General features: G+C 41.8%; 1 protein-coding gene across 7 annotated transcripts in view; it reads left to right on the top strand.

Moving 5' to 3' along the window:
* Tmod3 (tropomodulin 3) overlaps positions 1-12,386 on the top strand; it is a 56,710-nt gene that overhangs the window by 32,067 nt on the left and 12,257 nt on the right. For all 7 annotated transcript variants that reach the window (XR_008213261.1, XM_052714605.1, XM_052714557.1 and 4 more), the window contains 2 exons: positions 6,835-6,957; positions 8,175-8,264. Coding sequence is in view for 6 of the 7 variants with exons in the window: in XM_052714557.1 (XP_052570517.1) it covers positions 6,835-6,957; positions 8,175-8,264 (213 nt within the window). In the remaining variant the exon portion in view is untranslated. The remainder of the gene's footprint in view (positions 1-6,834; positions 6,958-8,174; positions 8,265-12,386) is intronic.

Genomic DNA, 12,386 nt, shown 5'->3' with positions numbered 1-12,386 from the left:
ATGTGCCTAGTCTTTAATATTTCTTTGTCTTTCATGTTGCTTTGCTGTGTGAATCCTTGTCCATTTTGCTCCTACCTTGCTTCACTCTTGTCTGGACTGTTTTTCCTATGCCCATTATTTCAATGTCTTGACTGCAGTCTATTTGCTACAGATAGGTGTGTTCCATTGCATTGTTTGAACTCTGACTCATCAGGGCTGGGCCCCTCCCGTCCCTTGGGGAACACTCCTGTTCTCTCTGCCAGTTCTTGGGGTGGAGCCCTCAGCACTTTATTGTTCTTTTTCTTTTCTTCCCAACTCTGAGAATGTAGTATTCTCAGGTTCCTCCCCAAGAATCCTGTATACTCCCCCTTGCTTCCTAACGGTGAATTAACAGGCTGTCTTAAATGAATGGTTTGTTAAATACATTTCGACTCACCTGCAGCTGCCTCAGCTTTCCAGAAGTCTCGTGTTCACCATTATTCTGAGAGACTTCCAACATCTCCTTGAGTATGTGACTCTGACGACCATTTGACTCTTGAGTGAGTCAGAAAGATGCAGTTAGAGGCCTTTGCAGCAGTTGCATGTGCAGGTTTGGGGGTGGCTGAAGTTCTGCATCAGAGACTTAAATTCCCACTGTTACTTGCTTTATTTTGTTTGGGGTAGGACTGGATCATTTCATACTGGTTCCAGAGATCATTTTTCCTGGTCTAGTCATTGTTTACATTTTGGTACCAGTGTAAAAAATTAATTTTAATTTAAAAATTCCAGTTCTGGATTTTGTTAAACAAGGAAATTAAAGTCAATCAGATAGCGAGCACTTGCATTCAAATGCACGTTGCCACAAGCACGCACGCTGAGGTGAATATTGCGTACAAATGGTTGTTGTTGCTCTGGTTGTGTTTTTTTTTTTTTTTTTTTTTATGACAGCTATGTGCTGTAGCCCAGGCTGACCCCAAACTCCTAGAGATCCTCCTGCCTTGTGTTCCTAGTGCTGGGATTACAGGTGTGAGCCTTTACACCCAGCTTTCTGATTTGTTTTGAATTAATACTTGTGATGGGGGAGGGGTGTCCAACTTCCAGGGGTTTTGCCTGTGACTGTCTAGTTATCTACTGATCTTTCTCAATTGAATTGTCTTTATGTGCTTGTAGATAAATCAGTTGCCCAAGTATAAGAGTTTACTTATGGATCTAGTCCATTGATGTAAATATCTTTTCTTCTGCACAGTAGTACTAGCTTAATTATGGTAGGCTTGCATTCAGTCTTAAAATGGTCAAGTGTGAGTTCTCTGGTGTTGGTCCTTTTCAAGGTAGAATGTCTTGTCCCAGCTTACATTTGTTTCCATGTGAATTTTCAGATCAGCTTGTCACTTCATGTAAAGTGACCATTTAGGATTTTGAAAAGGACTGAAGTCAAAAAATAAATTTGGAAAGAGCCCACAGATTTTGTATTATAGAGTAATTGTAGATCCTAATTTATACTTTCTTAGAAAATTAATCTCATATTTATTAATGTTAAAGTACTCACAAAGAAAATATGGAGTAATTTTTTTATTGTTGGATAGGAGGAGCTGTCTTTTCTATTTTGCCCTTTTTTTTCTTCCTCCTGACTTGGCACGTTAGGCAAACCAGCGCCACTGAGCTAAGTCCCCAGCCCCCTCTCTTTCCTCCCCACCCCTTACTGAAACTGGAGTCTTCTCTCATAGATACATCCTGATTACAGTCCCTCCCCCTCCACTCCTCCCTGTCCCTCCCCACCTTCCCTCCCCTCAGGAGCCACACCCTTTCTGTCATTCATTAGAAAAGAACAGGATGAAGTCATTACTTTTCATGATTAACACATTTCTATATATGGAGAGGTTATCATAAAGAGAATGCCAAGACAGGTGCCAGTCCATGTCAGGAATTATTTAAAAATAACAGTTGGTCTGTGTGCTACCACTTTTTAATATCCAAGTAAGAGTACAACAGCTCATTTGTAACTGACCTTATTTAGAAATGAGACATTAAGTTGTATTTAAAACTTGGAAGGAAATGTGAATTCATCACAGATCATTTTGCCCCTGGAGATCGTTGTTATCTTTAGTGCCTTTAAAAATGTATAACCATGTCTCTGTTTATCAAAGAATTAATAAAATGAGTTTAATTCCAAAAAATAAAGATAAAAATCTGTGTTAGAATTTCCACAGGTCTTCAGAAATTATGTTTTGCCTTGTTTTTTGCTTTTTCTTTTTTCTATTAAGATTTATTTTGTGCTTTTTAGCTTTAGCAAAAGTTTGTGGGTGGGGAAAATCAGATATAAATAATAATACCTCTAAGAAATGTGGTAAGGATCACAAAAACAAACATCTTAGATTTTTGCAGTGCTTTAGATTCCTCCAGTTCCTCTAACACGGGGACAGCTATTAGATAGTTTGGGTGGTTTTCTTTCTCATTTTCTTTTCTATTTTTATTTTTTAAAGACAAGGTCTTAAAAATATTTTTAAGTCTAGGCTGGCCTCAAACTTAGTATATGTTAGACCTGAGGATGATATCCAACTTCTGCCTCTAACTCCCATGTAAGGCCACACCAGCTTCTCTTTTTTAATTGACAAAAATAGAAACTATATATATTTACACTATGCAACAAAAGTTTTTATATATGTACACAGGATAGAATGGCAAAATCAAAATATTTGATATATGTATTGCCTCACATATTTTTAATTTTCTTGTGGCAAATATGGTTTTGTTTGATCAGTGAATGCCATAATCCAGTGGTTCTTAACCTTGCCTGCTGTCTCTTGGAATGCAGATGCCCCCAGCAGCACATCAGACCAACTAATAAACCAGAGAACTCAGATAGTAGTATTTCTCAAAACCTGTTGCCAAGTCTAGTGTGCATTCACTATTTATAAACAGCAGGGAATGTGGACTAGTTTGAGCCCAGGACAATGCAATGGCAGTAGAAGGCATTCCTGCTAAACCGTGTATACCTCCTGCCCTTTTTTGTGTTGGAGGTCAAGCCTGGGGCCTGTGCATGATAAGCACATGCACTACCACTGAGCCGTACTCCCTGCCCCGCTACACACCATTCTCATTATAATAGTAACCACTGTGAGTGTTTTAGGACACCATTATTTGGATTTGCCTTTAGTTATGAACCAATAATGAAAAATTACCTAAAAGGCTGGAGAGGTGACTCAGGGGTTAAGAGCACTTGACACTCTTACAAAGGACACAGGTTTAGTTCCCAGAACATACACAATGGCTCACAACTGTAAATCCTGTTCCAGGAGATCCAATACCCTCTTCTGGCCTCTGTGGGCATCAAACGTGCACATGTAAATGTGTGAACAAACACTCATGCACATAAAGTAAAAAGAAATAGTAAAAAGACATTATCTAATCACCAGAACCCCAAAGTTGGTGTTGAGATCAGTTATGCATACTGCCATTTAGCTTGACATTTTCTTGTTGGGGGGGGGGGGGAGGTCTCTTACTAGAAATAATTAAAATTTTAAGCTATCAACTTATTGGAAGATGCAGTGGCTTAAGAGTTTGGAAACTTTTATTCCAGGGCTGTAGAGATGGCTCAGTGGTTAAGAGCGCTGGCCTCTTTTCTAGAGGACCCATGTGACAGCTCACGACCATCTATAACTCCAGTTCCAGAGGATCTGATGCCCTCTTCTGGCCTCTGTAGGCACCAGGCATTCATGTGGTGCATAGACATATGTACAGGCAAAACACCCATGTTGATAAAATAAAATTATTTCTAGTTAGTTATCTCACCTTTGAACCAGCGTATTTAAGTTTTTACAAAGTGAGACTATTCGACTAAAAAGTTGACCTTCAGTAGTTCTTCAGCAAGTTGGATTACCACGGCTTTGTCACTTTATTTCTGGTTCTGTTCTCTTCCAGTTGTCTGTTTCCGTCATCCCCAGGCTGCCTTTGTCACTACTGTAGTGTCATCTGAGGGTCGCCGATACCTCCAGTTTTGTTCCTACACTTTAGGATTGCATTGGCTACCTGTGGTCTTGAGTCCATGTGACTTCTTAGATTTCTTTCCCTAGATCTGTGAAATAGCATCTGAGAGTTTGTTTTTGGTGTATGTATCTACATAGAAAGGCCACTTGTTTCTTATATTGATTGTGTATCCTGCAACTGTATTGTCTTTATTAGAGCTAAGAGTCTTCTAGTACGTTGAGCGGTGGTGGCACACACCTTTAATCCCAGCACTGGGAGGTAGAGGCAGGCGATCTCTGAGTTCAAGGTCTACAGGACAACCAGGACTACACAGAGAAACTCTGTCTTGAAAAACGAGAGCTCTGGGACTTCAGACTCTGTGTCTCAACTAGATGTTCTTTGGTATGCCTGTCATTAACATATCCTCACTGCTGTCGCTAGGACTTAAAGCACTATGTTTCAACCGGGTGTTCTGTGCCATGTATGTAGTTAACATGTCCTCACTAATACATCCAAAGCCATCTGGATTCACCCAGTGATAGGTTCTGAATCAGAAATCCCTGGCTTTGAATTCAGGGGTAGGAAGTCATAAAAACTGTTATTCTCATGGTCTTAGTTTTTTTGTCATTTTAACAAAAGACCTCAGCAAGACAACTTTGTTTCTTTCAAAGGGAAAACTTAGGACTGGATGTGGTAGCACATACCTTTATAGTTCCTGCACTTGGGAGACGGAGGCAGACACAGGAGGATCTCTGTGAGTTCAAGGCCACCCAGGGCTATACAGTGAGACCCTGTTGTTAAAAAGGTGATATTTGATCACTGCCCGGGAAGTAACAATCCATGGCCAACCAGCTCCTTTATCCTGGGCCTGAGGTGAAGCAGAACACCACGATGAGAGACATGTTGCAGAGCAAAGCTGCTTGCCACATGACAGAAAGGGGCTAGAAATGGGGTAGATCTCCCCAGGCCACACTCCAGTAACTTGCTTGTAACTAGTTCCACCACCCACCACCCCACATTCCTGGGCTACCATGTTATTAGGTCACAGCTCTCATGAGTGACTGGCTTACCAACTGGAAAACAGGACTCCTGCCCATGGACTTTCGAGGTACTTCACAGCAAAGCCGTCACAACCAAAATAGACAGAATAAACTCTAACTGGCTACTATCTGCCATCCTCATTAGTCCAGATATCAAACAAGATGTGTCCATTCAGCACTGGAAGGATGGCTGAAGTTTCATAAGAGCCACATGTGGCCAGTGGCCATTGGCATTGGACACTGGGCAGCAAGAGAGACAGACTCCGAGTCTGCGTTTAGTGTGGGGATAGTACTTCAGGAACAGAAGCAGAGAGGAAAACTCCCCAAGGCTTGCCTGTCAGCTAAGAGAGACTGGGGGAGGGCAGCAGAGCTACAGTTCTCTCCAGGCCACCCTCCCCCTCACTGGGTAGAAGGTAGACGAGATAAGCACAGGTCCATTTGTCCTCCAGGGTACAAAAAACAGGGAGAGGAAGGTGGGAAACACTGTCAGCTACCTGGAGAGCTTGTAGTAAGGGCTGTATTTGGGGCGGGGTGGGGGTGTCGCTCATGGTTCACAGAAAAGTAGGCAGCTCCTCCAAAATCTCAGGGTCCACCTCTCAGACCTTGATAAGAGATTCCTGATATGTTCTCAAACGGTTCAGCACTCAGGAGGCAGAGGCAGGTGGATCTCTGTGGGTTGAAGCCAGCCTGGTCGACATAGTGAGTTCCAGAGTAGCCAGGGCTACAAAAAGAGACCCTGTCTCAAACAGAACAAAGTAAATCAATAAAAATAATACAAATAATAAATATTAATTATGTTCAAACTAACCAAAGAATCTTATAGAAATGTATACAGCAGCATATATAAAGGGATGGGGAGCTTTTAGAAGAGACACGGAGTAACTTGGCTTTGATTTTTTTTTTTTTTTTTGAGACAGAATCTCATACATCTCAGGCTAACCTTGAACTTCTGATCCTCTTGCTTCTACTTCACAGCTTGTTAGTGTGCTTGCTTCAGAAGAACAGTTGTCAAGTTTTAGAACACTACTGAGGACATAGAGAAATTTCCTTAAAATTAGAACTTGAATTTCTGGAATCATAATTGTGTCTGCTATTCCTCAAGTGACTGTAACAGTTTGTAGCTTGACAATAAGAAATTGGGCCGGGCAGTGGTGGCGCACGCCTTTAATCCCAGCACTCGGGAAGCAGAGGCAGGAGGATCTCTGTGAGTTCGAGGCCAGCCTGGTCTACAAAGCGAGTTTCAGGAAAAGGCGCAAAGCTACACAGAGAAACCCTGTCTCGAGAAAAAAAAAAAAAAGAAATTGGATCCTGTGTTTAAGTTTTATAGACTTTCGTGTGTGTGTGTGTGTGTGTGTGTGTGTGTGTGTGTGTGTGTGTGTTCGTGCAGTTGGTTGATTGGTTTAGACTTTGTTTTGTTTCCTCGTGCTAGACTGGCCTGGCGACTATGCCCATGCTGGCTTCGGGTTCTCCTTCCTTAGTTTCCCAAGTGCTCGGATTGCTCAACTAGCTTCATCTAAATATTGGTTCAGAATTTGTGAAATAACTCATAATTGCTCCATGAAAGAACTGAGCATCGTACACTCAGGAGGCAGAGGTGAAAGGATTGTGAGTTCAAGGCCAGTTGTAGGCCAGTGTCAGCCACGTGGTGAAATTCTATCTCAAAACAAAACAGAAAACAAGAAGAGCCATTTTTATTTTCAGAGGTGGGGGAGTTTCTCAGGGATTCTTCCTTTCTAACGTGTATAGCCAGTATATTGCTAGTATATTGTCCATTTCAGTTGCACATGCCTAACCTAACATTTGTTAGAAGGGCAAAGATGGTAATGAGTTAGTAAAAATGAATAACAAATGTGTGGTTTTGTTTTGTTTTCAGGGAAAATTTTTATCCCCAAACAGAAACCTGTGCAGACTTTTACAGAAGACAACATATCCCTTGATCCAGAATTAGAAGAAGCTTTGACAAGTGCCTCTGATACAGAATTGTGTGACCTTGCAGGTATTGCCTCAAACGAGCAAATTTTAAATGAGTGTGGTGTGGGGAGAGTCACGCAGGGCCCACCTGCATGTACTACACAAACACTTACTCTGCACGTTACACAGAAAACCTGGCAGTAGGATTCTTTTAAGTACTCTCTATGGTGAAATTTTATGGCGATAAAATTTATTGGATACTTTTTCCTTCATTGCTGTATTTTAAATTCTTTCTAACAACAAAGCCATATCACCAGCTGGTGAGCCTGTCCTGTCTGAGCACTAGACACACTTCAGGGTCAACTTCTGCCCTGTTTCATGGAGAGTAAGTAAAAATCAAAAGCTGTATTCATGTCCCCAACTTGGCCAGAGTGACACGGAGCACTGCAGACCTCCTGAATCCACATCGCCAGTTTTTACCTAGACCACTCTTCCCCACTTACTGTGTGGGAAATACCCATTTCCCCTGGTGGAAAATGTGACATGTAGGAAGACCCACATGCCAGAGAACTCTAAGAACTGACATGTTTGAAAGTGGATTGAAAGTTTTTGGAAGAACCCTAGAAAGGGCAGAGTGAGGTGTGTTGTCCCAGCTAGAGAAGGTGGTATATTCTTGAGGGACAAAGGACTGGTGGATTTATAGATGGTACTTTCATTAGAGGGGACATCAAAAGATTTGAGTGTTTCTGAGGATGCTACATTACCTTAAATGAACGACCTTAAGAGTGCTTTAGTATAGTCTCAACATGCACCACCGTGCTTGAACTGTTTTGTTCCTAGAAACCTAGACAATGAGCAGCCAAGTAAATCTTTTCCGTTTCCTCTCTTAGCCACCAGGTGGCGCTAAGCATGGAGTTCCCTTTAGGGTCTGTCTGGCTCACACTGTTGTCTAAGTTAAGACATTGGGAAATAGCAACGGTATTGATGAAAATGAATGGGAGATTGTCGGTGATTTCTAAACACTACACCCACCCCGTCCTCTTGTTGGGGGTTGTAAAGTCCATTTTCAGTTTAATAGAAAAATGTCTAGAGAATGTTAAAATTATTAATACAAATTTTTGGTTGCAAACTGGGTACTGGGCACACATCATTAGTCACAACTACTTGGAAGTCTTGAGGCAGGGGACTGCTTCTGCCCAGGAGTTAGAGGCCTGCCTGGGCAACACAGCAGACTCCGTCTACACACAGTAGAAATGGAAAAGTTTAGAGCAGGTAGAAGTGAAACCTCTCTTCTCTCTGCAGCTATTCTAGGAATGCACAGTCTGATCACAAACTCACAGTTCTGTGATGTGGTGGCGAGCAGTAATGGTGTCGACCAAGAACATTTTTCAAGTGAGTAATTGAAATGCCTTGAGAATGCCAATCCTTTGTCAAATGTTTTGCTTCCTCCATGTATTAACTTCGGTATTTATTACACCAGATATTTTATTTTTGTGTGTGTGTGTGTGTGTGTGTGTGTGTGTGTGTATTAAACTTAAAATTCAAGTTTGATAGTACTGTTACAGAAAGCCATTAAAATACAAAATGTAGTCAGGTGTAGATTCATGCCTGTATCCCATCATTAAGAATGCTTCCTGTTCTTCTGGAGGATGGAAGTTTAGCTCCTACGTTGTACAGCTTACAACTACCAATAACTCCAGCTCCAGGGGATCCCATGCCCATCCCAGGCCACCAAGCCCCTGCCCACATGTGGCATACACACATACACATAAATTAAAATAAATATTTTTCTTTTTTTTTTCTTTTTTCTTTTTTTTTTTTTTTTGGTTTTTCAAGACAGGGTTTCTCTGTGTAGCTTTGCGCCTTTTTCCTGGAACTCACTTGGTAGCCCAGGCTGGCCTCGAACTCACAGAGATCCACCTGGCTCTGCCTCCCAAGTGCTGGGATTAAAGGCGTGCGCCGCCGCCGCCACCGCCACCACCACCCGGCACAAAATAAATATTTTTCAAATCAAACTTTAAAAAATAGAATAAATACTGAGTATTTTAGTCTTTTTTTTTTTTTTTTTTTTTGAAAACAGGGTCTCACTGTGTAGCCTTAGCTGACCTCAAATTCAGATCTGCCTGTCTCTGCCCTCTGCCTCCTGAGTGTTGGCATATGCCACCATACCTGGCAGTATTTTAATCTTAATATGGTTGCAAATGTAATGAGAACTGCTTTTGCCACATAAATACTAATGACAAGCAGTATGAAAACTAGACAAGCTTAGGGTTTTTAATTTGTCTTGTTTTTTTTTTCTGAGTTGTTTTTGCAGTGTGGGGATCCAGCCCAGGACCTTAAGCATACTACCTGAACTCTCTGCCACTGAACAGCCCCAGCCCAGCCATGCTTAGTTTTTGTCGACATTTTATTGTTGTGTTGCTAGTTTTAAGGAATCCATGGAAATTCTGACAAAGTTTCTTATTTAAAAATACAGGATGATTTTAAATTCTCCAGGTAAATATATGCTGTTGTAGCATATTTAAACATGACATAAATGTATACACTACAAAGTAAATGTCTCAGAGCTGGAGAGAGGACTCAGCTAGAGCTTACTGCTCCTGTAGAGGACCTCGGCTTGGTTCCCAGCACCTCCACAGTGGTTCACAACCACCTGCAACTTCATTTACAGGAGATCCAATGCCCTTTTCTGGTCTCTGTAGGCTCCTGCTTGCAAGTGATGCACTTACATTTCAAGTAGGCACACATACATACACATAAATAATTTCTTTTTAAAAGGAAGTAAATGTCTCTATTCACAAGCATTATGTAGCCTGTCCCTCCCCCCTCAACTGTTAATAAGATGGTATGTGTCCTGTTTTATGATTCTGTCCTGTTTGAAGTTTATATACAGATATATACATACATGTTATACATAAATTGCTTTTTTAGTAAAATTATATATTTATCGCAACTTGATTTTAAGAATTTTAATGAATATGTTTGTACTGACTGTCTTGTCTGTAAGTGTGTCAGTGCACCCGTGCTGGCAGGAAGAGGCTGCTGGAGTCCCTGGGACTGGAATTGGGTGTGAGCCACCATGTGGGTGCTGGGAATCAAACCCAGGTCCTCGGGAAGAGCAGCAGCCCGTGCTCTTAACTGCTGAGTCATCTCTCCAGCCCACAGCTTAATTTTTCAATAATAACACTGTTTCTAGGGTTGTTTGTTTGCTTTTTAAGTTCTTTCTATGGACCTCCTCTGTGGATAGTGCGGATTATCTTCACTTAATACAACAGCCCTATGGAAGAGGCATTATTGTTCTCTTTAATGTCCCCCTGAGGGAGCTGGGATTTTAGAGTGCCAGGAGCCTTGGGGCCACATAAAGAAGCAGTGAGGTTCCAACCACTACATGCAGATTTATGTTATTCAAACGTTGGTATAGCTGTCCCTCTTAGAATGTTCTGTGGTTTAGCTATTTCCCATGGTTTTTAACTTTTTATTTTCATAAATGTTCGACTGTGAGAAAGAAGAAAACATCAGGTATTCATTACCTGCCTGCAGCTATTTTATTAACATTACCAACCTTTCTTCTGCCTCCCTCTCAGCTCCTTCACAGTTTTTCTGACGTAAGTTCATTTGTCCTCCCTTCCTTCCTTCCTTCCTTCCTTCCTTCCTTCCTTCCTTCCCTCCCTCCCTCCCTCCCTCCCTCCCTTTTGTACTTAGAGGTCGGAGGGCAGCCCTCATGAGTCCCTCATGTTCTCTATCGTGTGGACCCAGGGATCACAAGGCCATCTGACCGTCAGCAGAGGTCGGAGGGCAGCCCTCATGAGCCCCTCATGTTCTCTATCGTGTGGCCCCAGGGATCACAAGGCCATCTGACCGTCAGCAGGCACCTTCACCTGCTGGGCCGTCTCACCAGCCTTTTTTTTTCCCCCCTGAATTTTTTAAAACTCAAACCTTTAGCCATGTGGTGGCAGCGCACGCCTTTAATCCCAGCACTCGGGAGGCAGAGGCAAGTAGATCTCTGTGAGTTCAAGGCCGGCCTGGTCTACAGAGCGTGTTCCAGGACAGCCAGAACTATTACGCAGAGAAACCCTGTCTCAGAAAAACCAAAAAAAAAAAAAAAAAAAAAAAAAGTCAAACTTTTTGTTACTTTGTGTATAAAACACAAACATATATGTGTATATATGTACACACATATAATGTATATATGTCTCTCACAAATTTAAGACTTTTTAAGACATAACCCAATGCCATTATTAAAAACAAAATTTAATATTTACTTTATGTCTTCTGAAATTCAGTCTATGTCCAAACTTCTCTTACTTTCAAAACCATCAACAACTCATCCTTGCTTCACATGGGAATCCGAGTAAGGGTTACACATTATATTTGTGTGTTTTTCAGTCTCGTTTTCCTTTCTTTAAAAAACCTTCTGCCGTGTTGCACATGTGTAAATGAGAAGATAACTGCAGGAGTCAGTTCTCTCCTCCACCTTAGGGGTCCCAGGGGTCTAGGCTCGGCAGGAAACCCCTTTGCCTGCTGAGACCTCCCACCAGCCCAGTCTGTTTCCTAACAGTTCCTTTCCTCAGCTTCATCCCTCCTCTTCCCTGTCATTTATTTCACCAGTGAACTAGGTTATTTGCCGAATAAAAACTTCTCCATTCTGGATTTGGTTTGTTGCAACCCCAGGGTGTTATTTTATGTTTTTATGTCTCCGGTGTTTCTATAAAATTTAGGTTAATGGCGAGGTCAGATTCAGATGTAGGAATTTTGACTTAATGCTTAAATCACATAACTTATCAAGTGTGGTCCCTCATTTTTGGAGACTGTTCAGACTGACCATTGAGGAACTGTGTGTGTCGTGGAGGTACACACCTCTAATCTCAGCACTAGAGAGTCTAAAGCAAGAGGATTCCAGGTTCTCGACAGCCTTGGTTACATGGCAAGACTGTCTCAGAATGAGAAGGAGGGAGGCAGAGAATAAAAAAAGAGATGAGCTGGTTCAGGCATCAGCCTGGTCTATCCAGTTACAGTTCCCCACGAATCTTTCATGTAATTGTAGCAGGCCATTAAACAGATACTATTTTGAAAGTCAGACCTTATTTTTGTTACTTGTGCCCATACACACACACACACACACACACACACACACACACACACATATATATGTATCTCACAAATTAAGAACTTTTTAAAAACATAAGCTAATGCCATTATTAGATGTTGGACCTAAAATATACCCAGTCTGTGGTTTTGTAAAACTGAGCGCTCACTCAAGTTTCCATTCACTGAAGAAGTACTCCTCCACCTCCTGTGCTCCACTAGATGGAAGAAAGCTGCCTTATTAATTGAACTGGGAGCAAGCCTGCTCCTCCCGTGTCATCTACTCAGCAACACTTTCTGTGGTGACATAGTAACTACCAACAGGTAGAGGATCTTTTAGCAGTTGTGCAGAAGGGATTCCAGACTACACATGTGGATTGTGTGGCCTGGGAGTGGGGTAGATGACCAGGTTAATGTGTCTCCTGTCAA

The sequence above is a fragment of the Peromyscus californicus genome, unplaced genomic scaffold (genome assembly GCF_007827085.1).
Source record: "Peromyscus californicus insignis strain IS unplaced genomic scaffold, ASM782708v3 Scaffold_11__1_contigs__length_118956290, whole genome shotgun sequence".
Taxonomy (NCBI): domain Eukaryota; kingdom Metazoa; phylum Chordata; class Mammalia; order Rodentia; family Cricetidae; genus Peromyscus; species Peromyscus californicus.
Note: the sequence above shows the minus strand (reverse complement) of the source record. Positions and strands in the feature narration are given on the sequence as shown.